This window comes from Molossus molossus, unplaced genomic scaffold, assembly GCF_014108415.1.
Source record: "Molossus molossus isolate mMolMol1 unplaced genomic scaffold, mMolMol1.p scaffold_m16_p_10, whole genome shotgun sequence".
Classification (NCBI taxonomy): domain Eukaryota; kingdom Metazoa; phylum Chordata; class Mammalia; order Chiroptera; family Molossidae; genus Molossus; species Molossus molossus.
The window spans coordinates 22,112,452-22,139,920 of record NW_023425345.1 but is presented as its reverse complement, the minus strand read 5'-3'; the positions used below and the strand labels follow the sequence as shown (position 1 = coordinate 22,139,920).

Below are 27,469 nucleotides of genomic sequence, written 5' to 3'. Positions count from 1 at the left end.
TATAGGGTCCTGAAATTGGGGAATTTGGGGAAATGTTCAAACTAATAAGTTAAATGATTATATTTTAAATACGATTATTGAATTATTCAAAAGTTATTGCCTACTATGTAAAAGGAATTGTGCTATGTGCTGAAAAAGCAAAGCTCTTGCCTTTGTGGAGTTTATGGTTTAGCAGGAGATATTTGAAGTATTAGGTACAAAAATGAGGTATAATAGAAGCAAGTGGAAGCATTAGAGAAAATTCATCTAAAGATCCCAGCAAAGTCACAGAAGATGTATTGTTTGAGCTGATATGTGAATGTATCAGTTCACCAAATTGACAAGTTAGGGGAGAGTGTTTAAGGTAGAAGGTTTAAGGCATGGAAAGGTATGAAGAACATGGACAATTTAGGGAATCAGAAGTAGCTGAGGAGTACTAAAATTTTAAGTGAAAGTTTGCTTTTGTTTGTTTTGTTTTAAATCTTGGATCTTTTTCTATTGCTTTAATATCAAGGTTTTATATGTATAGGTATATCTAGTGCAAAGCATACCACGGTAATGGATATGCCATTAACCATGTCCAATTGATATTCATGTTGTTTCCATTTTTTCATTATTACAAACAATATTATAATAGACATTATACATACATTTTTGTGCATGTAAGAATTTCTCTAAAATGCCCATTAGTAGATTTGTTAAATTGAAGGTTATGTGCAATATTTTGATCAATTATGCTAAATTTTCCCTCAAAAATGCTGTACCAATTAACACTCTTTTTTTTTTTAAATTTTTTTTTTTCTATCCTCACCAGAGGACATTTTTCCATTTTTGTTCAGATAGAGTGGGAGGAAAGGAGGGAGTGAGAGAGAGAGAGAAACATGGACGTGAAAGGGACACATCGAGTGGCTGCGTCCCACACAACCCCAACCTGGCGGGGACAAACTGCAACCGAGGTACGTGCTTTTAGTGGGAACTGAACTCGGGTCTCTCTGGACCGCAGGCCAACGCTCTAACTGCTGAGCCAAAGTGGCCAGGGTTGTCTTTCTTTCTTTCTTTCTTTCTTTCTTTCTTTCTTTCTTTCTTTCTTTCTTTCTTTCTTTCTTTCTTTCTTTCTTTCACCAATTAACATTCTTGCCAATAGTATAGGAGAATAGCCAATTCTCCACATCTTTGCCTGGGATAGATATAATTCTTTTTGAATTTTAAGATATCACTTGTCTACCTAGATAAATTAGAAACAGGTTAAGTGATGAAGATCACTGCTGTTATAGTCAGACAGACTTGTTTTGCCATTTGCTATGTGTGCTAATTAAATGGTTTTAAGTGATATTGTTGTGGCACGTTTACATTTGGAGAGTATAGAAACATATTTTATAGAGAGAGTTCAGTAGCCTTTTATCATTATAACTGAATGGGAACATATAGCCATTAACTACTTCATTATGCTTCCGGTGCTTGTCAGGAATTAGTTTGATCTCACTTAAATGTTTAACAGGTCAAGTTTTCCATAACCAGAATACACAACTGCAAGTGCAGCATATGACTTCAACAGGTGCTGCTGTGGAAAGTACGAGAAAATAGGGTGCTGTTCAGTAATCAGCCTGGGCATTTTTAACGTTCAGGCTCTGATATGTTAAAATCCACTATGCCCAGGACTGGATCATACATTTCCTACAAGTTGGGTTTTATCAATGGTGGATTTCTGCCAGAAAACGACAGTCAAGAAGTGAGTTTGGGAAGAAACAAAAAAACCGCCAGATTTCAAGAGCATTCCTGGTACCAGCCGGAAGCAAGATGGCGCTTTCCCCTCATTACCTCCTGGGGATGGAGATTTTCCTAAACGTGAGTTAAGCAGGAGGACTGCATCTTTGCCATTATCCAAGATGGTGAGTCGCGCGGCTTCACCGTTTCCAGGTTTCAATATGGCGTCCCCAACCCACACCGCCGGAGGTTACTCTCCGGAACCAATTTAAACTGGAGCGGAAGTAGCGTAAGCGGAAGTTGTCGCGTACCGAAACTCCCCGCCCTCGTACCGCCCCTGTTTCTACGCCCCGCCCCCAGTGGCGCGGAGAGCACAGCCAAGATGGCGGCGGAGGTGGAGTACGAGTCTGTGCTGTGTGTGAAGCCCGACGTCAGCGTCTACCGGATTCCGCCCCGGGCTTCCAATCGCGGTTACAGGTACAACCTCCGAGGCGCTGCAGCCCACGCCTACCCGGTCGGTTTCCTGCTCAGGTGGCACACTGCTCGTCCAGGCCAGTGCCTCACCTCTGGGTTGTCACCTTGCTGGCCTCCCCACCTGGGCTGCCCTGCTGCTCTTCCCCCACTCGTGACTGCCCACATCTTTGTTTACGCCGCTTTAAAAAATATATTACCGTCCTGCATTCTCCCATCCCACCGCCCCCGGACCTTCAGAGTTATCGGTCCGCTCCCCATCATCCCGATCCAGTTCTGCCTGCTCCATCGCCAGTCACCTTTCGTTCCCTCCCTCTTCCCTGCGCCCTTCAGTTTGTCTCCCTCCCCCAACCCCCATTTCCAGTACTCCGTGCACATCTGTGGATAATCATTGTGTTCTTGATCAATCTCTCTGATTTCATTGTGCCGTTGTCAGTCAGTCTTGCCACCAAATATCATCATCAGTTTCCTTTCCAGATCTTTTGCCAGTGGGCAAAGGTCATTATGATCATAGGTTTTCCAATGGTTGTCCATTTTCTTTCTTTTTAATATATTTTCTTGACGTTTATACAGTATTTTCTATCTTCTCCCCTCCCTCTCTACTTAACCTCTCCTATAGCTTTTCCCTTCAGAGTTAATATAGCATTTTCTCTGTAGGACTAACTAATCACCTTGCTATTCAATGACAGGGTCTGAGGATGCTGTAGGAAATCATGAAGTCAGTAGTGGAAAGAACTAACGTGTAACTCAGTGGGTTACATGTTTAAAAAGTATGACTATGAGCCCTGGCACTTTAACAACTGTATGACTTTTGGACAAAGTTCTTAACCTCTCCAGCCTGTTTTCTCATCTGTAAAATGGAAAAAAAAAAAAGTTGGTGATAATAAAACCTGCTGTAGTTATATACCTCACAGTTTTGGGAGGGTTAAATGAAATCATATAATAAATGTGAAAGAATTTAGGATACAGTAAAGCAGTATATGAATATATGATGTTATTTTTATTCCTCTTTCTGATCCATATCATCATCATGATTTTCTCCTTGGCATTTATTATCACCTTGGCTAAAAAGTTATCCTCTCCATCAGCCCATTATTTTGCCTTTGTAGCAGAGGTTCATTCCTCATGAATCAATATCTTTGTGCTTGCTGACCTGTGCATAAACACCGTGAGTTGTACCCTTTTGTCAAACAGACAAGTCCTAATTTCAAGCTTTCAAACAGACCCCAGATTGTGCATGAATAGGAATCTACTTGCTTTTTGATGGTAGTACTATGTATGTGACTCATCTGAGACATCACTTTTTTGGGGAAGCCATGCTGGACCCTTCCATTCAGGCTTAGGCTTGCGCTCTGTGCTTCCATAGCACCTACACTCCTCTCTATCACAGTGCTCTTCCTTCTGTATTGTAATTGATTGTGTGGTCTCCTGTATCTCCAGACTAGACTGGGAGCACTTGAGGTCTTTTTAACTTTACAGTCTCAGGGCCTAGCACATAGTGGACACTCTGTAAATGTTGACTGTAAGATGAAATTAGTAATTTACACTTAATCACACAAATTAGTGTTGATTGAAAGTGTTAAATAAGGAAAATAGCTCAAACCTTTCAACTTCTTTTACTTCAAGCTTTGTAAAAGACCCACTTTCTCTCACTCATCTGCATTCTCTACCTTCATTTCCTGGTTTATCCACAGCCTTTATCCATATGACATTTAACTGCACTGAGTCATCTAAGCAATTTCTTTCTTTTTTTTTTTTAAGTTGGTAGTTTAGTTTGTGTCTCAATCACAGTGTGTTTCTTTGTTTTATTTTTAAATTTTTTTTTCTTTATTGATTTTTAGAGAGAGAGAAAGGGAGAGGGAGAGAGAGATAGAAATATCAATGAGAGAGAACATCGATTGGCCACCTCCTGCATGACCCCCACTGGGGATCCGGCCCACAACCTGGACAAGTGCCCTGCCCAGGAATCAAACTGATGATCTCTTGGTGCATGGGTCAGTGCTCAACCACTGAGTCACACTGGCTGGGCAAAGCATTTTCTTAATTTTACTCTTTACTCTTAGTATAGTGAGTGAGTGGAGCAGAAGTACGTTTGAATTATGACTTATTTGTTTGCTGGGTTACCTTTGGCTAGTCACTTAACTCTTTTGAGGTTTAGTTTCCTCATCTATAAAAATGGATGTAATACTAATTACCTTGCGAGGTTCTCTTACTTAATTTTCACTAGAGTGGGCATAATGACTGACACATAATAAATGCTGGTAAATATTACTTTTCTGTCTTGTCCACATAATCTTTCTTTGTTGTGTACTAGAATCCATTTTACATTATGAGCATGATTTATTCTCCAGGGTACCATTAAAGGAAAAACTGGGTGTTGTAGGAAGCAGAAGAAATTCTTTCTTTTAGTGATGAATAATATCAGAGGGAATAAATGACTTTTTTAAAAAATTCTTCACTTAAGGGTATTTTTCTTTTTATCATTAGATAGAGTGGGAGGAAGGGAAAGAGAGAGAGAGAACCATCAATGTGGTAGAGCCACATTGACTAGTTACCTCGCACACAGGGGACGAACCGCAACTGAAGTACATGCCCTTGACTGGAATCAAACCCACAACTCATTGATCCATGGGCCAGCACTCTAACCGCTGAGCCAAACCAGCCAGGGTGGAATAAATGACTTTGATTTACCTGCTGTAAGCTTTTTCTTTCCAAATTCTCATTGACCAGACAAATGGATGATTTAGGTTGATGAGAAACTATAAATAATTAGAAAATGGTTTCTCATCCTATAAATTTATTTCTATTCTTCTCTAAATTAATATTACATTCTATAACATGCTTTAATGTAATGAAAAGAATGCTGGACTTTGAACTTAGGCATTATTAGTTACTGTATTATTATCCTTTCCTTTAGACTCAGAGAGAGAGAGAGTTGATGGGGTTTTTATGCCTATTTCATATGACTGATGTAAAGATTTATTGCTAAGGTAAATAAAAATTTGTGAGGTCAGTTTAGAATATTGTCAGAAGACCAGCAAAACCAAGAATTCTTCAGGCTAGGTCTTGAGAGTGGGAGAGGAACCAAGACTGAAGGCTGAGGGAAACTGCTGCCATGAATATCCATTCACTTATTTGAAATTTGTTAAGTATTGACCACTAGACACATATGATAGATAAGACAAGGAACCTGTCCAAAGAAACACATCCACTAGGCTGGTTCCTAATATTTTCAATAGCCATTTCATTATATCTAACTCTTTGTAGTATGGTAGAATAAGTAACAACTCAATTAAAAATTAATAGTTGGGATCTCTAGAGCACTCTAATCAGGATCAGATTCAGGTACTTGAGGGTCTTTGAGAGCAGGGCATCAAGAGAGAAGGGCATGACAAGGATTTATCTTAAAAATCCTGTAACACCTGTGCATGGATCAACACTCAACCACTGAGCCACACCAGCTGGGTAGAAAAATAATTCTTTTAAAATAAAAGGGTGATTGTGTCACACCTCTGCTTAAAGCCTATAAAGGCTCTTCTTTTACTCAGAGTAAAAGCCAAAGTTTTTGTGTGTTTTTAAAAAAGATAATGTTCTTATTACTTTTTTGGAGAGAGAAACATGGGCCGCTTCCTGCATGCCCCCTACTGGGGAGGGAGCCCACAATCCAGACATGTGCCCTGACAAGGAATTGAACTAGTGATCTTTGGTGCATTGGATAATGCTCAACAAACTAAGCCACATAGGCCAGGGCAAAGCCAAAGTTCTTACAATGGCTTATAAGGCCCTGCATGACCAGGCTCTCTCTTAGTTTTCCCATCTCATCTCTTTATTCTCATTACAGTGGTCACCTTGCTTGAGGGCAAACATTCCAGGCAGGCTCCTACCTTAGCACCTTTGTTCTAACTGCCTCCTGTGCCTGGAATGCTTTTTCACAGTTATCTGCATGGATAAGTCTCACTTCACATTTTTGCTCACATTTCACCTTGTTAATAAGGCCTACTCTGACCACTCTCGATTGCTGCAGCCTGTTTACTCTCCCATCACCCTCCCCATCCCCCTTTGCTGCCTGTGTTTCTTTCTTTTTATTTATTTATTTTTTATTGATTTTTAGAGTGAGAGGAACAGAGAGGGAGAGAAAGATAGAAACATCAAGGAGAGAGAACATTGGTCGCCTCCAGCATGCCCTCTGACTGGGGTTTGGCCCACAACCTGGGCATGTGCCCTGACTGGGAATTGAACTGGTGACCTCTCGGTGCATGGGTTGATGCTCAACTACTGACCCACACTGGCCAGGCTTGTGTTTTTTTTACCTCAGTACTTATCACCTGCTAAGACACTAGTTATTTTACTTATGTATTATGTTTCTTTTTTATTGTCTGTTTTCTATTAGAATGTAAGCCTCACAAGGGTAGGGGTTTTTGTTTTGTTTGCTGTTGTATCACAAACACCTAGAATAGTGCTTGTAAATATTGGTTGACTTCAATGAAAGGTATTATTGAACTCCAGAACCCTCTAATAGTAACATTGTCTTCTATTTGTTTTGGACAGTGTGTAACAGGAGGCATCTTATAAAGGGGATTATGAACTATTCTTGATTATTTAATAGGTAGAATGTATAAGTAATCCAGGACAGGAAAATAGAAATATGACAAATGTTCTGCATAGGTTGTTAGTATACTAAAGACATGGACCTGAGGCCTGAGGCTTCCCATTTTCCTATCGTAGGGCATCTGATTGGAAATTAGACCAACCTGATTGGACTGGTCGCCTCCGAATCACTTCAAAAGGGAAGATTGCTTATATCAAACTCGAGGATAAAGTTTCAGGTAATTTATGGTGGTGAACCTCTAACATCCTAAGGATATTGTTTTGGTGTACTTTTGTAAGTATCTTCACATTGGGGACTAAAATGGAAACGCTTGTTAAGTGGAGTTTTAGATTTTTGCTTCCTTTGCTCAAAGACGTCTTTTTCTTACCTGTCAGGGGAACTCTTTGCTCAGGCACCAATAGAACAGTATCCTGGTATTGCTGTGGAGACAGTGACAGATTCCAGCCGCTACTTTGTAATCCGGATCCAGGATGGTACTGGTAAGTGATCTGAGATTGGGAATGGGATGAGATTAGGAAAATAGTTGATGCACTTCAATGAAAATGTGTCCTGATTGCATTTATTTTACTTCAGTTTACTAAATTTTTCCTCCCCTTTTTCCAAAGTTAACTATAGTTTCTAAAGAAGGATTAACACATTATTTGTAATAGATATGTACACAAGTTCAAGACGTAATTATTAGCAGGCAGATGTAAATAACTCAAAAATGAATTTCTAACAAAAGAATTTACACATATTGCCATATTGGTTGTTTGTGGTGGGTTTTGGTGGGACTATCTTAAATCACCTGTATCTGGAGCAACCATTATCTTTTCTCTATAGTCAATATCAGAGGTTGGCAAACTTTTTCTGTAAAGAGATAGTAAATATTTTAGGTTTTGTGGGCCAAGTGGTCTCTATTGCAGCTACTCAGTTCTGTTATAGTATTAAAGCAGCCATAGATAATATGTAAACAAATTGGCATGGCTGTGTTCCAGTGAAACTTTATTTACGAAAACAGGCTATGGCAGCATGTGGACTATGGGCTTTATGTAGTTTGTGGACCCCTGGTCTGGGGGAAAATGATTCACATTCCTAGCCTTCAGGTAGGCTAACTGTTATATTTTCATTGGGTAGAATTTGCCATAGGGACACTCCTATTCTGAGCATTCCTGTCTTTTCTTCAGGGCGTAGTGCTTTCATTGGCGTCGGCTTCACAGATAGGGGTGATGCCTTCGACTTTAATGTCTCCTTGCAAGATCACTTCAAGTGAGTGAAGCTCATCTTTAGTTACCAGGTTAAATGGTTTTGGGAAAGCTGCTTCTCAGTTGACTGGGCACTATTTCTTTTACCTCTTGTTTTGTTTATTTGGTAAAGTAGTTTATTATGAATATAAATTTTCCTGTTCACTCTGTTTCTTTACATTATTTTTGCATCTGTTTTACTGTTTCCTTATAGACTGGAATATGTTTTTGATTCCTTGTACAATGGTTTGAGATGATGCTTTTGTATATTATGCCTCTGGGGAATTAGCTGTTGTTTTTGGTGGCCGAGAGAGGCATATAGTAACAGCAGGGCGGTATGTAAGATATGTGGGGAATTAAGTGCCAGTTTTGTTACTTCATGTAACTGACATATTTTGTGCCTATTGTACCATTTTTGCAGCCCACCTGACTTTGGCATAACTGTAGAAAGCACTGTGTACACTGTCAGCTTTCTGTTTCAAGGCAGGAATACTACTACTTTTCTGCCTCAGGACTCTGAAATTGTGGAAGGTCACTCAGTTAGCACAGGGGAACAACCTGTAAGAACTGAGGAATTAGCACCCCCTCAGTGGCACCCCTCAACCATGGGGGATGAAAATGAGTGGCCAAATGCCCTCTGTTGGAGGGACAAGTTTCATACATATTCTGTTTGGTTCCTTGGTGGTATTGAGCCCTAGTTGCTCTCTTTCTTGGCTTTCCTTTTTTCTTTCTCAACTCTTCATGTTCCCTCACTTGGCTTTCTGGAATCCTGTTTTACATAAATTAGCTACACTCATATTTGTGTGTCAAACTTTGCATTGAGGGAATCTCAAATTAAGAAAACTTACTCTTTTGCTGAAGGTGGGTAAAGCAGGAATCTGAGATTTCCAAAGAATCTCAGGAAATGGACACACGTCCCAAGTTGGATCTGGGCTTCAAGGAAGGACAGACTATCAAGTTGAGTATTGGGGTGAGTCTGGTTTTTTTTCCCTCCCTTTCTGTATTTTCATAAGCCTGTGACTTCTCTTTTTCTCTCTCGCTCTCCCTCTTTTTTCTTTTATAGAACATTACAACCAAGAAAGGAGGCACTTCTAAGCCCAAGACTGCAGGGACTGGAGGCCTAAGCTTACTCCCACCCCCTCCTGGAGGCAAAGTCACTATTCCTCCACCATCCTCCTCAGTTGCCATCAGCAATCATGTTACTCCACCACCCATTCCAAAATCTAACCATGGAGGTAGTGATGCAGGTAAATCTCTCTATTACTTTTAACTTTCAGAAATAATTCTTTAGGCTGTAACCAGATAACACCTGTTTGCCAAGGAGAGTGTTGATGTTTTTTCTATTAAATGGCACTTGGTACCAAAAAGGTGATTCAGGCAGCCTCTATCAAGGGATCAAAGCTTTTCTGGTGAACTGAGAGTAATGGTATCTGGTAGATTTTTTTGCAGAAAATGGGTTGATATTAAAAAGACTGTTACTTTCATTGTATGTTGGTTAGATGCTAATAGGCCTGGGAGTCAGATGGACCAAATTTTCAATTGTGACTGCTACTTTATATCTGAATGTGCTTGGTAGCATTACTTAAGCTCTTTGAGTTTTAGTATCCTTATCTGCAAAATGGAGAAGTAAAACTACTTCAGGATTATGAAGATTAAATGATGGACTACACCTAGCACAATAGTAGCCATTCAGTAAATGTTATTTCTAAATCCTTTCCATTTCTTCAGGAGGGCAGTTACGAGGAAATGAGACATCTGGGCTTGTGAATGCATTTTGTTCTTTCTTACTGTCCGGTGGGGAAAAGAATGGATATAGTTATTTACATTTAAAGAATGAGAACATTAGAATTCAGAAAGGAATTTTCCTAAGACTAGCGAAACCAGATATTATAATGTGTGTTATAATAAGTGTCACTGGAAGGCTAGGGATAATAGCTAAGATTTTAAAAAGTTTTTTTTTTTAAATTAAACTTTAAAAAAAATTCTCCAAGGGTATGTTTTTATTGATTTTAGAGAGAGAGGGAGAGAGAGAGAGAGAGAGAGAGAGAGAGAGAGAAAGAAACACCCATAGGATAGAGAAACATTGATCGATTGCCTCCCATACACACCCTAACTGGGGATCAAACCTGCAACCTGAGTGTGCTCCCTGACCGGGAATTGAACCTGTGACCTTTCAGTGTATGGGATGGAGTACCAACAAACTGAGCCACTGGGGCCAGGGCTTAAACTTTTTACTTTGAGATAATTGTAGATTCACATGCAGTTGTAAAAATAATGCAACAAAATTCCTTGTATCCTTTACTCAGTTTCTTTTAATGCTAACATTTTGCAAAACTAGTCTAATGTCACAACTAGGAAATTGACATTGATACTAATTACTGATCTTATTTTGATTTTACCAGTTTTATGTGTTCTCTTTTGTATATATGTGTGTGTTTAGTTTTGTGCAGTTTGACTGTGTGTAGATTCCTGGATCCGTCACCTGCTCGGCCTACAGAACAGTTCTGTTACTACAAGGATCCCTTGTGTCATTCTTTTATAACGACATCTTCCTCCTAGCCTCTTTTCTTCTTCATCCCTCCTATCCCAGTTTCTAATCTTTATTCTCCATCTTTGTAATTTTGTCACTTCAGAAATGTTATGTAAATGGAATCATATAGTATATAACATTTGGGATTGGCTTTTTTCACTTAGCATAATTCCCTTGGGATTCATCCAAGCTGCTGTGTACATCAGTAGTTTCTTCCTCTTTGTTGCTGAGTAGTACTCCATGGTGTGGATGTACCACAATGTGTTTAACCATCACCCATGTAAAGACATCTGGGTTGTTTTCAGTTTTTGGCTATTACAAATAAAACTGCTGTATATAGATTATGTGAACATAAGTTTCCATTTCTACAATTTTTATTATGTTTATCTTTTTTTTTTTTTCTTACCTTGTATTCAGATATCCTTTTAGATTTGGATTCTCCTGCTCCCAACCCCACACCAGCATCAGCTCCAGTTTCTGCAAGCAATGACTTGTGGGGAGACTTTAGCACTGCATCCAGGTACGAGCATGGTGAAAACAACACACTCTCAGTCAGAGTATAGATGATATGGACAGTCAGATGAAATCTTTGATCTGGTAAAATAGGGCATTTGTAGGTCATATAGAATCTTTGGCAGGAATTCTAGGTAAGGAAGTATAGGAGTGCTGGAGATGGTGAGGTAAAAATGTAGGATGAAGTTAGAGATATCTCAGGCCTTAGTAAGTAGAAAGGATTACTGTGAAATAGAGTCAGAAATTCTGGGCAGCGATTCCTTTGAAACTTAAGTAAAGAATGGAGTAGCTATCCTAATGTTATGCGTTTGGCTTTCTCTCTGTTTTGTCTTGCAGCTCTGTTTCAAACCAGGCACCACAACCATCCAACTGGGTCCAGTTCTGAATACCATTAACAGGACATTAAGGACAGACTTGAAGAATAAGATGACCTGAGGGCACCAATCTGTGAGGGAAGTTAGGAATCCCTTCTCTCCCCAGAACCAGAATTACTGGACAATCTTTTTCATAGCTTCTCATTGCGCTCAAGCTGATTTATGTCACTCCCCTGTGTTGTTCCTTATTGTGCAGTCAAGAAAGTATCTCTTATCTCCTCTTCACAGACAGGGGAATAGTAGGTCTTATCATACTTGTGGCTGACTATGCAGGGCTCCATAGGCCCTGGTCTCTGTGAGGGGGAAATGACCTCTAACATATGCAGAATTTATCTCCATCTTTTAAATTCTTTAAATATTTCAGAATCATCTCATGACCCTTGTGTCCCTCTTTGTGAAGCCCTATTTAGCAATTTCAGGGGAGACAAAAGCCTTGAAACTTTCTTTTCCATTCACCCAAGACAGAAAATAGACAGACTGACCTCAGTGTTTACCAACACAGAATTTTAATAGGGATAGGAGTGAAGAAGAACCTGTGTCTTGGTTCTCTGCTATATATCCTCCTTCAAGTTCATCCTATTGAGTGAACATCCAGTGCAGGATGCAGTTCCATCACCCTCGCATGTGTTTACGCGTCTCTTCCTGTGATAAGAGGGTTGTGTTGATGGCATCTCCACTATTCTTTTGTTGCATAGTACAACATCTTTGATTAGTGGGTGTCTCTTGGATAAAGGAGGTTCAAGGAGCTGTGTTTTCCAAGTTATATTCTAGAGAAGTGTTTACAGTAAGTTCTCACTTAACATCTTTGATAGGTTCTGCAACTTTAAGCCAAACCACTTACAATAAAACCAGTTTTACCGTAGGCTAATTGATAATAAACACAAATTAAGTTCCTACAGTATCTTATCAACAGCATAACAAAACGAAGTTATTAAAGGACCTGTACTTCTTGCAGCTTCATCTAGATTGCTGTATTTTTACCTGAAGTTGAGGGGTTAGAATTTTTAACCTGATTTGTAGAGCAGAGAGGTTGAAAGTACTAAACGCTTGTTCAGTGCCCTCATGCCTTGCTACCTGTGTATCTGGCCCCTTTCCATAAACGTTTTTCAATCCATCTAGCTCTTCAATAGAAAAGCTGCAATTGCATGTATCATTTATGAAGGAAGCTGGAGAGTCACCGCTTTAGCTATCATAGGTTTTCCCCAAATGACGGCTTTGATACCCACACCCAGGGTATCTCCAAGGCTCTCCCACCACTTTCCCTCTGCCCCACCATTCCTTTTACAATGCTGTGAAGAGAGTTCCCTTTCCTAGATAACTGGCCACTTTCTATTTTGTTTGTTAAGGGACAGTTTTGAGGATGAAATGAAAAGATAACATTTCTTCCCTTAGTATCTATTTGGATGTATGTATTGTGGCTGAAGGGAGCCCTTATGTTTATTTTCAAAGTATATTCTCTCTCCTGGATTTTCTTCTTGACTCCTTTTAACTTCGGGTCCATTTCTTTTCATTGCCTCCCCTTCCAGGCAGCTCTATTCTTACAGAGCCATGGCAGGGCATTTTAAAATTCCATAGAAAACACTAAAAGGAAAGTCAATAGAATCACTAGTGACTAACTATTGGGAACCTATTTTCTCAATTTTCCTCCACGTTGTGTTCTTTGTATTCTCAAGATGATAATATATTATGTATTTGAATTGCTGAAAAGTTGATAATGAAGTTTAAGATAAATGTATATAAAGCATATGCTGTACTGGTGCAATAATGGTAATTAAAAATATGGAAAAAGATCTCTTTTATTTTTTAATTTGCCTCTTTCATTACCTTTTTTTTATTTAATTGCTCCTATATGAATGGACCAGTAGGTAATAAAAGGATATTTTATAGCTATTCTTTTTTAAGAAATAGGGTCTCTTAAGGAATTGAAGCTACACTTCCGCTCATAGTTCTGAACCCACATAGCACTCCTTACAGAGATTATTTATATTAATCATTTATTTGCTAGCACTGTTAATTTCATTTGCTTCAAATTATCTTCATGATCTAGGCCACCTCTCACATCTCCGAACTATAACCAGCATAAATTAAAGGAATCAGTGTAAGAGATAGAACTAAAGTGAGTCATAGACTTTGAAAGCTAGAGGATCTTGGAGTTCACATTCAGTGGTTATTATAGGATATGAATCACAATGATTTGGGTGCTTGCCTTTTTTTTTTGGTAGAGTAACGTACTGCTCTCTCCATACATTCTGATATTCCTCCATTTGATCTCTCTAAGGATAGGAGTTAGATGGCTTCCCAATTGTGGCCTTTCTTACGTTTCTGATATTGTGAGGCACTGTCATTGATAGAACTGTATTATAATCCTCAGATTTTGTTTGGGGGAAAAATAATTATTTTTTAACCCAACCCCTTTAGTTAGTTGTACATTGACGTCTGCCTTCATGGTTACAATGTGAACCTTGATTACTCCTCACTTCCTCCATTCTGATAACCTAGTTAGTCACTTGCCTGTAGTTTTCTTAGCTCCAGTTCAGTTTATATGTTGCTACCAGAATATTCTTCCCAAAACCAAGCCCTGCTAATGCCCTTTCCTCTCTGCTCATTGCTTTTAATGAATGATTTTTCTTTGCTTACAGAGTAAAGTTCAAATACCATTTCATCCTCCACTCTCAGTTTTCCCTTTCACTCAAAATACGCTCCAGCGAACCAGGGTACTAGCCATTGTTCAAATGCCATTGGCACTGAGCACTGAGTGCTTGCTAAAAATTCCCTCTGTCTAAACTGCCTTTCCCTCTATGCCTGCCTGTTGAAATCCTTCCCATCCTGTGAAGCTAGCGTAAATCCTACTTCATGAAATGTTACCTATCCTCCCACTCTGAAAAGTGAGCTCCCTTTCCTTTGGGTTGCTGTTGAAGTTCTCTTCCTTATTAGTTTGTAAGGTCTTTGAATACAAGGATTATGTCTTCATTTTTATCTACTCACTGTACTTCCCATATGCCTTTCTAGATAGTAGATGCTCAATAAATACGTGTTGGATTAACAGTGAAGAGGGACTAGAAATCAGTAAGTTGGGCATTTTCCTTTACTCATTCTCATTTGATTGTTCCTAGTTACATGACCTAAGTATTTCTCATATGCTTTGTCATAGTTGTAGAAAATCTCATTTATTTGCCTCAGATTCAATCATTAGGGATCTAGAAAGCTGTGGAGAAGACAGATTTTACTTTGTTATATAGACCCCATGGCCTGGGAAAAGGAAAACTGGATATCATTTAGCATAGCTGCTAATAAATTTGGTAGCTTACTGTTTCCTTTTTTCTTTTTAATTCTCACCCGAGGACATTTTTCCATTTTTGTTCAGACAGAGTGGGAGAGAGAGGAAGGAAGAGACAGAGACAGAAAGACAGAGAGAGAAACATCGGTGTGAAAGGGACACATCAAGTGGCTGCCTCCCCCACGACCCCAACCGGGGCTGGGGACGAATCGCAATGGAGGTACGTGTCCTTGACCGAAATCGAACCCGTGACCAGCCAGGGCCTTACTGTCTCCTTTTAATGATCACAATTGGCTAAAGATTGTATTGCACTTTGGTTATGTTCTGGTTATTTTCTAGCTTTCTAAAATCATTTTTGTCATTGCCTCTTAACTGTACATGAAGAAATAACATGGTTTGTGTCTATAGAACTCAAACTCAAGTGCTTTCCATCAATCATGTATTCTGTAATGAGAAAGAAAGGAAAAAGAGTTACCTTTATTTGCAGAACCCTTAACTCTGGGGGATGCATAGGTTTGTGATGGTTTTCACAGCAATTTTTTTTTTTTTTTTTGAGAAATTTAGCCTTATTTATTAGGAAGTGTTTTTAAAAAATATATATTTATTTTTTAATTACAGTTGACATACATTATATTAATTTCAGGTGTACAACAGTGTGATTAGACAGTTATATAACTTACAAAGTGATCACCCTGATAAATCTAGTACCCAACTGACACCATATATAGTTATTACAATATTTGACTATATTCTCTATGTTGTACTTTACATCCCCATGACTATTCTGTAACTACCAATTTGTACTTTTTTTTTTTTATCCTCACCCAAGGACATTTTTCCATTTTTTGTTCAGATAGAGCGGGAGGGAGAGAGAGGAAGAGAGAGAGAGAGAAACATCGATGTGAAGGGACACATCGAGTGGCAGCCACCCTCACGACCAACCAGGGCCGGGGACAAACTGCAACCGAGGTATGTGCCCTTAGCGGGAATCAAACCCGGGTCTCTCTGTACCACAGGTCGACGCTCCAACTGCTGAGCCAAACTGGCCAGGGCCCAATTTGTACTTTTTAAAAAATGTTTATTTGTAATATTATTATTTTTTAGAGAGACAGGAAGGGAGAGAGAGAAACATGGATGTGAGAAACATCCATCGACTGCCTCCTGCACACCCCACACTGGGGATTGAGCCCACTACCCAGGCATGTGCCCTGCCCGGGGATTGAAACAGAACCTCTTAGTCCATGGGACGACACTCAGTCCACTGAGCCACACTGGCCCAGCCAATTTGTACTTCTTAATCCCTACGCCTTTTTCATTTATCTCCCCCTCTCTCCCCTGCCCTGCCCCGTCCTCCCTCCCTCCCCATCTAACACTTATCAAAATGTTCTCTGTTTATGAGTCTGTTTTTGTTCTGCTTGTTTGTTTATTTTGTTTTTTAGATTTCCACATAAAAGGTTTTCACAGCAATTTTATGGTCTGGAATTATTTTAAAAATTTGCAAGAATTTTTATTTTTGGTCACCTTTTGAAAGCTATCAAGATATAGGGATGGTATCTTTAAAAAAAAAACTCTGGCAGCCCTGGCCACTTTGCTCAATGATTAGAGCATCTGCCAGCAGACAGAGAGGTTGCAGGTTTGATTCCTGGTCAAGAACCTGGTCAGGGTGAGTGCCTGGGTTGCAGGTTTGATCTTTGGCCTCAGTCGGGGCAGCCAATGTATGTGTCTCTTTCACAGCGATCTTTCTTTCTCTCTCTTTCTCTGCCCCCCCCCCCCCCATGTAGAAATCAATGAAAAAATATCCTCAGATGAGGATTAACAACAACAATAAAATAAATAAATAGATGATCGATGATTAGATAGATAGATGATAGATAGGTAGATAGATAATAGATAGGTAGATAGATGATAGATAGGTAGATAGGTAGATAGATGATAGATAAAGTAAAATAGAATAAAGCTCTGGCTTACCTGAATTGTCTACATCTGAGCCGGAAGTAAAATAATTGTTCTTGTGACCTGGTGTTTTGTCCTGTCAATCTAAGGATGTGGTAATCCCCTCAGTTAAACACAATAATGCCTTAAGATTTAGTGTAGATTTTTAAAAATTTGTTTTTTAACATTATGTGTACTCTGCCACTAAACCTATAATAGGAAAAGCCATTGAAGCACTTTGTGTGTGTTTTATCTGGCTGCATATCAGCCAGAGGCCACTAGAGGGCGTGCTCCTTGCAGCAACTAGCACAACTAGGAAATACTGTTTGTTCATTCTTCCTGCAGACCTGGGAAGCATTTAAAAAGAAAGACATAAATGAAGACTGCCAGGGGACATTTTGTCTGTGGAGTCTAAACATGCATCTGATCCAGAGTTTGTTGGGAATGTGGAAAAACATGTTTGGCTAGGTAAAGAATGAAGTATAGAATAATTCTTAAATATTTGAATGGGGAATAAAGTTATTAATGACATCCAAAGCCCCACCAAAATAGATGATTAATGGACAGTAAGGAGTAATGGTTTTGAGCATGGATTTGGGAAGAGGCAGATTGCCTTGGTACAGAATTTTGCTCTGATACTGTCTTTTTTCTTTGTTTAATTGATTTTAAAGCGAGAGGAAGGGAGAGAGACAGCCAGAAACATTGATGTGAGAGAGAAACATCAATTGGTTGCCTCCAGCACGTGCCCCAACCAGGGATCAAATGCAATCTGAGTATGTGTGCTGACCAGGAATCGAACCTGTGACCATTTGGTACATGGGATGATGATCTAACCAATTGAGTCACACCGGCCAGGGTACTTATTGTTTTTTTGACCTTGGGTAAGTTATTTAAACTTTGTTTGCTTCAGTTTCCTCTTATGCAAATTGAAGATAATAGTTGCTACTTTATAAGGTTATTGTGACAAATAAGTTAAAAATTTAAAGTGCTTAGAACAGGACTTCATGTATCATAACCTCTATGTTAGTGCTACTACTGCTGCTTGGCTCAGTATTCTATTTCTGGCTTTCAGGATGTGCAATAAGATAGTAAGTATAAGGGCAAAATGATGGGAGTTTCTTTCATTTTAAAAAAAATATTTAATTTTTATTGAGATATAACTGACAACATTATACACATTTTGGTGCACAGCATGTTGATTTGATACATTTATACATTTATATATTGCAATCATTACCACCATTGTGTCAGCTGATATTTATCACATCACATAATTAATTCTTTTTTGTGGTGGAAACAGTTAAAATCTAGTCTGATCAACTTTAAAGTTTACAAAAGAATATTGTCTATAGAGACTATGCTGTTTGTTCATCACAATCCAGGACTTATGTATCTTCTGGTTGCAAGTTTGTACCCTTAAGTCACATCTCCCCATTTCTCTCACCCCCAGCCCCTGGTAACCACCAATCTATTCTATGCTTATGAATTTGGCTTTTTTAGATTTTACCTGTAAGTGAGATACAATATTTATCTTTCTGTGTCTGATTTATTTCAACATAATGCCCCAGAGATCCATCCATGTTGTTGCAAATGGCAGGATTTCCTTTTTTCTCATGGCTGAATAACATTCTTGCATACACATACCATATTCATTCATTGTAAATGGACACTTAGGTGGTTCACCTATCTTGACTATTGTGAATAATACCAAAGTAAGCACGGGAATGTATATACTTCTTTCATATCCTGTTTTCATTTCCTTTGGATATATACCCAGGGGTGGAATTTCAGATTATATTATAATTTTATTTTAAATTTTTTGAGGAACCTGTATATTGTTTTTCATAGTGACTGTACCAGCTTGCATTCCCACCAACAATATGCAAGGGTTCCCTTTTTTCATATCCTTGCCAACACTTATAATCTCTTGTCTTCTTGATGATAGCCATTCTAACAGGTATGAGGTGATGTCTTGTGGTTTTGATTTGAATTTTGCTGTTGACTACTGCCTTTGAGCATCTTTTCATGTGAATGGGCCCCAAGCACCACTCCTGCCACTCTGGACCCATCCCTAGGATTCAGAATGGAGTCTGTTTCTTGCTCTCCTCTTCTGGGACTGTAATGGTGTGTAGATTATTTGTCTTAATGGTTTCCCATACGTTCTGTAGGCTTTCCCCCCTTCATTCTTTTTTTTTTCCTCCCCTGATTGGATCATTTCAATTGATCTCTATAATAGATCACTGATTCTGTCTTCTGCTTGGTTGAATCTGTTATTGAAGGTCTCTATTGAATTCTTCAATTTAGTCATTGTATTAGTCAGCTCCAAAATTTCCGTTTTGTTCTTCTTATGTTCTATCTCTTTGTTAAACTTCTTTTTTTCTTGAATTGTTTTTCTGATATCATTAAATTGTTTACCTGTGTTTTCTTGTATATCTCTGAGCATTTTTATAACAATTATTTTGAATTCTTTGTCAGGTAATTCCTAATCTTCATTTCTTTGGGGCCGGTTACTAGAGGTTTGCTGTATTTCTTTAAATGTTTTCCTGATTCTATATTATCCCTGTAGTTAGAGCATAGTTGCTGAGTACTTGAAGAAACAGTCACCTCTTCCAGACTTAAGACTGACTTTGGTAAAGGAACGCTTTCACCTGTGGGTGGAGGCATGCTGGAGCACACCTGACGCCAAGTCTAGCGGTGCAGGGCTCCAAGTGCTGGAGTGTGTAGTTGCACTGGGTGAGGGGTGAGGTGGAGGGCAGAATGTGTCTTTTACTCAGGTTGTTTGATCCACAGCATCAACCACTAATTCTTGGTGAGTACTGCCAGGGGTCTACAGAGACTGTAAGGGCTTTTGGGGTCCTCACAGTGCTTCCAGATCCAGCGTTAGGGACCACAGCAGGCAATGATAGTGGCTGGAGCTGGTGGTTTGTGCACACTTTGCTGTGGGGACCAGCTGCAGGTGCCTGTGAACTGGCTGGGGCAGACACTCTGTAGCAGTAGGGTCTAGGGATGCAGCTAGGGCTGGAGCCAACTATGAGCTCACTGGGGTTCAGTGCGGGGTTCCTGGCTATTGGTGTGTTCTCTAGTGTTTGCATATTCTCCCCCTCTGGTGTGGGCCCTGCAGTGGTGGCTGGTGATAGCATGCAAGTGCACAGCTAGGGAGGCTAGCCTCAAGTGTTTGGAGTCAACTGCTGGGGTCTGTGCGGGCATCTTGCATGTGTGCAGATGCAGAGGCCTGAGCTAGCTGCTGCTGTGGTTCAAGGGCTCTAGTGAGGGTTGAAGTGGGAGTGTTGCAGGGAGTGGGGAGGAACTCATGTAGATGACATCAGCAAATGTGAAAACCTGTGTAGGGTGAAAGCTGGTGAAATTTACCATGGTCTGCTACAGCTGTTAGTTTCTGCAGTGGGGAAATCTGCTGAGTTTATATGCAGAGCAGGTCAGTGAACTGGCTGATGGTAGCCCCAGCTTTTCTTCCTTGTTCCTAGCCATCTCTATGTGTCTCAGCCTTGCCGGTATGGATGGGGTGAAAGTGAAGTGGAGCCTTCTTGAAGTGCCTCAAAAGGCCGAGGAAGCTGATCACTCATCTCACTCTTTCTTTCTCAGTAAGGGGAACTCTTTCTAGATGGATAGTTCCCTCTTGGTGCTGAGCAGTGCTGGCAGTGGAATGATGAAGGCTAAATGAAGCTGTCTTCCTCTTTTCTTGTGTGGTTATTCTCAGGGGTTTTGTTTTATTGTGTTGCTATAGTTTCTTAAGTGGACCCCACAGTTCTTCTAGAGCTTCTTTTGTTCGTAGATAGTTGTCTGATTGTTGATCTTTTTGTGGGGACAGAGACTGCGGTCTCTTAGGTAACTATTTTGGTGCCACTGAAAAATGATGTATTCAATTCCTTTATATTGCATGGAACCAGATATTCCAGATTCACCTTGTACTTTCCTACTGGGTTTTCTTATCTCAAGCCCAGGGAGAGGTAATGCTGATGGGTAGTCTCTTTCTAGTTTCACTTTCACTTAATTTACAGTTTTACAAGAATTCTGAATTAGGCAGAGGTCTTTGTTCCAACTCTTTGCTTGGTGTTTGTCCGAGGTCTTGTTTTATCTCCTTTATGTGCATTTAAATCCAAACTGTTAGCCATTATTGAATCTCCCACTCAGGTGAGATGACTGAGTTCATGATAACTCGGTGCACTTTCACCTCTTGTACCATGTTCATGTATTCTGAATCTGTGAGGATCCAATAGCAAGCTAAGAAAATTTCTCAAGAATAGAATGGTTACGTGCTAAAAGGGCATGACTTGCTCTGAAAAATCTTAGAAGCCTCCTTTGGATTGTACTACTAGGTTTTGCCTTGAACTCCAATCAGCATGGATTCGCCAAAGAGGGTTCAAGCACCACTGGTTTATTTATTGCAGCCTGGATTGCCTGGACAGCCTTTTCTTTATGTCACTAAATCCTGGAATGTTTTCAGTTTTCTAGTAACTAATCTGTTTGAACACCCAAATGTGAAATATGTTGCCTTCAAAATCCAAAGAGACTCATATGATAACTTGTTATTTTGGAAGAAATATTTATTTATTTTTATTATTATTTTAAATAAACACTTCTCTAAAGGTGGTACAGAAGAGCTATCTCTTCCATTTGTGAACGAACACTCCAGTGTATCCTGCAAATGTCATTTTTATGAACGTAACGTGCATAACTACTTCCCTAAATATAGTACAGAAGAGCATATCCATGAACTCCCAGAAGTAACACTCTTTTCAAGATATCCTGAAAGTATGTATCACTTAAGTAAATATCTTTAGTATATGTGCTTTCAGACAATTTTCTAAATGCTTTCCTCATGGCATCTCTATGCTATCATCAATGGAATGAGCCAGCATGATTTCTTGTGAAATAATGAGGTGTTTTAGTTTTCTGGAGTATAAATTGTAGGGCAGAATAAAAGAGTTATGTAGATCTGAGGCAAGATGGTGAAGGTATGCTGTTGTTTCTGATAGAAGAAAAAGCAAATTAATTCTGATTTTTCTTAAATGGAAGAAAAGATAATCACAATGGTAATAGTATATACTAAGGACCAAAGACTACTTTGATTTGCTCTAGACCTCACATCTGGAATATAAGCTAAAATGGGAGTCACCACCTAACTAAATTTATGATAATTTACTACCATTCTTTGTGATCCATCTACATTAGCAAGATGGGTGAGTTAAATCAAGAAAATAATAGGAATGTGTGGAGGATGGGTGAAAAAGGTAAAGGGATGTTAAGCATCTTTATATCTGTCTGTTGACCATCTGGGATCATGTCCTCTGCCCATTTTAAAACCAGATTGTGTGTGTGTGTGTGTGTGTGTGTGTGTGTGTGTGATGTTGAGCTGCATGTGTTCTTTATATATTTTTGATATTAATCCCCTATTAGATATAACATTAGCAAATATTTTCTCCCATTCAGTTGGTTGCCTTTGTTGTTGTTGTTGTTGATGGTTTTCTTTGTGGTGCAAAAGCTTTTTAGTTTGATGTAGTCTCACTTGTTTATTTTTGCTTTTGTTGTCTTTGTCCTAGGAGACATATCCAAAAGAATATTGCTAAGACTAATGTCAAAGAATTTATTGCATATGTTTCTTCTAGGAGTTTTATGGTTTCAAAACTTACATTTAAGTCTTTAACCCATTTTGAGTTTATTTTTGTTAATGTTGCAAGAAAGTAGTCTAGTATTTTTTGATGTCTGTCTAGTTTTCCCAACACCATTTATCAAAGAGACCGTCTTTATCCCATTGTATATTCTTGCCTCCTTTGTCATAGATTAATTGACTATATAGACATGAGTTTATTTCTGCCATGCTCATTAAAAAAAAAATTTCTTTTCCTTTATTGTTTTTAGAGAGAGAGGATAGGAGAGGGAGAGAGAGATATAAACATCGATGAGAGAGAACATCGATTGGCCACCTCCTACATGCCACTTGCTGGGGATCGGACCCACAACTTGGGCATGTGTCCTGAGCAGGAATCAAACTGGCGACCTCTTGGTGCATGGATCGGTACTCAACCTCTGAGCCATACCAGCCGGACCATGCTCATTTTTAAATTGGATTTTTTTTTTTTTTTTTTTACTGAGTTGTATGAGTTCTGTATATATTTTGGATTTTAACCTTATCAGATATATGCTTTGCAGATGTTTTCTTCCAATCTGTATATTGCCTTTTTATTTTGTTGATGATTGCTTTTACTGTACAGAAGCTTTTTAATTTGATTCAATCCCACTTGTTTATTTTTGCTTTTGTTGACAAATAACAATACTGTATTATGTACTTGACAGTTGCTAAAAGAGTAGATCTTAAATCTTAACACTACAGACACACACAAATGATAATTATGTGAGGGCATGTGTTAACTTTATTGTAGCCATTTTGCTACAAATCATCACTTTGTACACCTTCAACTTACATGTTATATGTCAATAATATCTGAATAAAGCTGGAAAAAATAATAAATAAGGTGTGCTCTCTCTTTTATGTGAAATCCAAAGAAGTTAAACTGGTAGAAACAAAGTGGAATGGTGGTTGCCAAGGACTGGGTGTTTGAGGAAACAGGGAGATGTTGGTCAAAGGGTACAAACTTTTACCTCTAAGATGAATATGTTTTGGTGATTTCATGTATAGCATGGTGACAACAGTTAACAATACTGTATAGTATAACTGAAATTTTCTAAGACAGAAAGTTATAAATGTTCTCACCACCAAAAAATGGCAATTATATGAAGTCATGCAGGTTTACTACACCTATTGTAATAATTTCACAATATATATGTGTATCAAATCATCTTCTTATACACTCTTAACTTACACAATGCTATATTAATTTTGTCTCAAGAAAGCTGGAAAAATAGAATATAAATAAAGGATGATTAATTATGCTAATATATGATCAGGAGCTTAGACAAATTTTGGCAAAAAATAATATGATATTTCCCCCCAGTTTTACTGAGAAGTAATTGCCATATATCACTTCATAAGTTTAAGGTATATAGCATGGTGGTTTGATTTCCATATATTGTGAAATGATTACCACAGTAGGTTCAGCTAACATCCATCCTCTCATTTAGATACAATAAAAAGAAAGTAAAGAAGAAAAAAGAAAAGGAAAAAATTATCTTTGTGATGAGAACTCTTGGGGTTTACTCTCAACAACGTTTCTGTATATCACAGAGGAGGTCCACTGATGTAATTGCCAACTTAGCTTTCCTTCCTTCCTTCCTTCCTTCCTTCCTTCCTTCCTTCCTTCCTTCCTTCCTTCCTTCCTTCCTTCCTTCCTCTCTCACTCTCTTTCTCTCTCTCTCTCTCTCTCTCTCTCCCTATTACTCCTTCCCTCCCTCTCTCCCTTCCTTCCTTCCAATTTTTAAAAATTTTATTTTTGTTATAGATGTTTCTCCTTTTTTACCCCTTTGACACCCTCTGCCCCATACCCCCGCCCTGTCCCCAGCTTTGTTGTCCATGTCGATTGTTCATGCATACATGCATAAAATTCTGTGGTTTATCTCTTCCCTCCCCCCACAACCCCGTCTTCTGAGGGTTGTCAGTCTGTACCCTACTTCATTGTTTCTGGGTCTACACTATTCCTCAGACTGTTAGGTTCATTATATTCCACAAATAAGTGAGATCATGTGGTATTTGTCTTTTTCTGCTTGGCTTGTTTCACTTAGGATAATACTTTCCAGGTCCCTCCATGTCATCTCAAAGGATAAGAGACCTTTCTTTCTTACAGCTGCATAGTACTCCATTGTGTATATGTACCACAGCTTTTTTATCCATTTATCTACTGATAGACATTTGGGCTGTTTCCAGATCTTAGCTATTGTAAATAGTGCTGCTACAAACATGGGGGTACATATATTCTTTCTGATTGATGTTTCAGGCTTCTTAGGGTATATTCCTAGAAGCGGGATCACTGGGTCAAATGGAAGTTCAATTTTTAATTTTGTGAAGTAACACCATATTGTTTTCCACAGTGGCTAAACCAGCCTGCATTCCCACCAGCAGTATACTAGAGTCCCCTTTTCTCCACACCCTCGCCAACACTTGTTTGATGATTTGTTGATGGTGGCCATTCTGACAGGTGTGAGGTGATACCTCATTGTTGTTTTAATTTGCATCTCTCTGATGATTAGTGATGATGAGCATTTCTTCACATGTCTCTTGGCCATTTGTATGTTCTGTTTGGAGAGATGTTTATTTAGCTCCTCTGTCCATTTTTTAATTGGGTTCTTTGTCTTCCATTTGTTGAGTTGTATGAGCACTCTATATATATATTGTAAATTAACCCCTTATCTGATATATCATTGGCAATGATGTTCTCCCATACAGTGGGTTGCCTTTCCATTTTGATGATGGTATCTTTTGCTGTGCAGAAGCTTTTTAGTTTGATGTAGTCCCATGTGTTCATTTTTTTCTTTGTTTCTGTTGCCTTAGGTGATGTATCAGTGAAAATTCTGCTGTGTATGATGTCCGAAATTTTGATGCCTACATTTTCTTCTAGAATTTTTATGGATTCACGGGTCACATTTAAGTCTTTTATCCATTTTGAGTTTATTTTTGTGTATGGTGTAAGTTGATGGTCTAGTTTCATTTTTTTGCATGTAGCTTTCCAGTTTTCCCAACACCATTTATTAAAGAGGCTGTCTTTACTCCAATGTATGCTCTTGCCACCTTTGTCAAATATTAATTGAGCATATTGCCTTGGGTCCATTTCTGGGTTCTCAGTTCTGTTCCACTGGTCTATATGCCTGTTCTTTTGCCAGTACCAGGCTGTTTTGATTATAGTGGCTTTGTAGTATAACCTGATACTTGGTACTGTGACCCACCTACTTTGTCCTTATTCAAAATTGCTGTAGCTATTCGGGGTCTATATTGGTTCCATATGAACGTTTGAAGTATTTGTTCTAGTTCGGTGAAATATGTCGTTGTTATTTTGATGGGGATTGTATTGAATCTATAGATTGCTGTGGGTAATATGGACATTTTAATGATGTTAATTCTTCCAATCCATGAACAAGGTATGTGCTTCCACTTTTTTATATCTTCTTCTATTTCTTTATTCAATGTCCTGTAGTTTTCTCCAAATACGTCCTTTACTTCTTTGGTTAAGTTTATTCCTAGATATCTTAATTTTTTGCTGCAATGCCAACACCATTAATAAAGAGGCTGTCTTTACTTCATTGTATGCTCTTGCCTCCTTTGTCAAATATTAATTGAGCATATTATCTTGGGTCCATTTCTGGGTTCTCTGTTCTTATCCACTGGTCTATGTGCCTGTTTTTGTGCCAGTACCAGAGTGTTTTGATTATAGTCACTTTGTAGTATAGCCTGATATCTGGTATTATGATCCCACCTACTTTGTCCTTCTTTTTCAAGATTGCTGTGGCTATTCGGGGTCTTTTTTGGTTTCATATGAACTTTTGAAGTATTTGTTCTAGTTCTGTGAAATATGACATTGGTATTTGGGATGGTTTTCTGGGTTCCTTTTCTGTGAGTTTATCATTGGTGTATAAGAATGCCATCAATTTCTTGACATTAATTTTGTATCCTGCTACTTTGCCAAATTTATTTATTAAGTCTAGTGGTTTTGATGGAGTCTTAGGGTTTTCTATAATATCACGTCTCTGCAAATAATGACAGTTTCACTTCCTTCTTTCCAATTTGGGTCTCTGTTATTTTTTCTTCATGTCTGATTGCTGTGGCTAAGACTTGCAGTACTATCTTAAATAAGAGTGGCAAAAGTGGGCATACCTGTTTTGTTACTGTTCTTAAGGGAAATGCCTATTGAGTATGATATTGGTTGCAGGTCTTTCATATATGCCCTTTGTTATGTCGAGATATGATCCCTCTATTCCCACATTGCTGAGCATTTTTATCAGAAGTGAATGCTAGATTTGGTCAAGTGCTCTTTCAGCATCTGTTGATATGATCATGTGGTTTTTATTCTTCATTTTGTTTATGTGGTGTATCACATTTATTGATTTCAAATATTGTACCAGCCTTGCATCCCTGGGATGAATCCCACTTGTTCATGGTGAATAATTTTTTTTATGTATTGCTGGATCCGATTTGCTAGTATTTTGTTCAGGATTTTGGCGTCTATGTTCATCAGGGATATTGGCCTGTAGTTGTCTTTCTTTGTTGTGTCTTTTTCTGGTTTTGGAATTAGAATTACGCTCATAAAATGAGTTTGGAAGTCTTCCTTCTTCTTGAATTTTTTGAAATAGTTTGAGGAGAATGGGTGTTAGTTCTTTTTTGAATGTTCGGCATAACTCCCCCGTGAAGCTATCCAGCCTTGGGCTTTTGTTTGCTGGGAGAGTCTTGATTACCTCTTCAATTTCTTCTGTTGTTATTGGTCTGTTAAAGTATTCTGTCTCTTCCCGGTCCACTTTTGGGAGACTGTGTGTTCTAGAAATTTGTCCATTTTACTTAGAATGTTAAATTTGTTGCCATATAAGTGTTCATAGTAGTTGTTAAAGATCTTTTGTATTTCTGTGGTGTCAGTTGTAACTTCTCTTCTTTCATCTCTGATTTTGTGTATTTGGGTTCTCTCTCTTTGTTTCTTGGTGAGTCTAGCTAAGGGTCCATCAATCTTATTTATCTTTTTGAAATACTAGCTCTTTGTTTCATTGAGCCTATGAATTGTTTTTTTTTCTTTCGGTCTCTATGTCATTTATTTCTGCTCTGATCTTTACTATTTTCTTCCTTCTACTTGCTCTGGGGTTTTCTTTTTGTTTGCTTTCTAATTCTTTAAGTTGTGAGGTTAGACAGTCAATGAAAAATTTTTCTTGTTTCTTGAGGTAGGCCTGTAGTGCTATGAACTTCCCTCT

The 27,469-nt window shown here is 38.6% G+C and overlaps 1 protein-coding gene across 1 annotated transcript; it reads left to right on the top strand.

Moving 5' to 3' along the window:
* Positions 1-2,055: 2,055 nt before the first annotated feature.
* Positions 2,056-13,180, top strand: NECAP1 (NECAP endocytosis associated 1). Its single transcript, XM_036252900.1, has 8 exons — positions 2,056-2,160; positions 6,880-6,980; positions 7,138-7,242; positions 7,930-8,011; positions 8,848-8,956; positions 9,050-9,233; positions 10,934-11,036; positions 11,366-13,180. The coding sequence occupies exons 1-8, from the start codon at positions 2,066-2,068 to the stop codon at positions 11,412-11,414; spliced, it is 828 nt and encodes a 275-aa protein (XP_036108793.1). The 5' UTR covers positions 2,056-2,065; the 3' UTR covers positions 11,415-13,180.
* Positions 13,181-27,469: the final 14,289 nt, after the last annotated feature.

What these genes read in the sequence shown, in the direction of transcription:
- NECAP1 (XM_036252900.1), top strand. Translation starts at nt 2,066, where the DNA reads ATGGCGGCGGAGGTGGAGTACGAGTCTGTGCTGTGTGTGAAGCCCGAC. An exon ending in ACTCGAGGATAAAGTTTCAG is followed by an intron (nt 6,981 to 7,137) that starts GTAATTTATGGT and finishes CTTACCTGTCAG; the next exon opens with GGGAACTCTTTGCTCAGGCA. An exon ending in CCATGGAGGTAGTGATGCAG is followed by an intron (nt 9,234 to 10,933) that starts GTAAATCTCTCT and finishes CCTTGTATTCAG; the next exon opens with ATATCCTTTTAGATTTGGAT.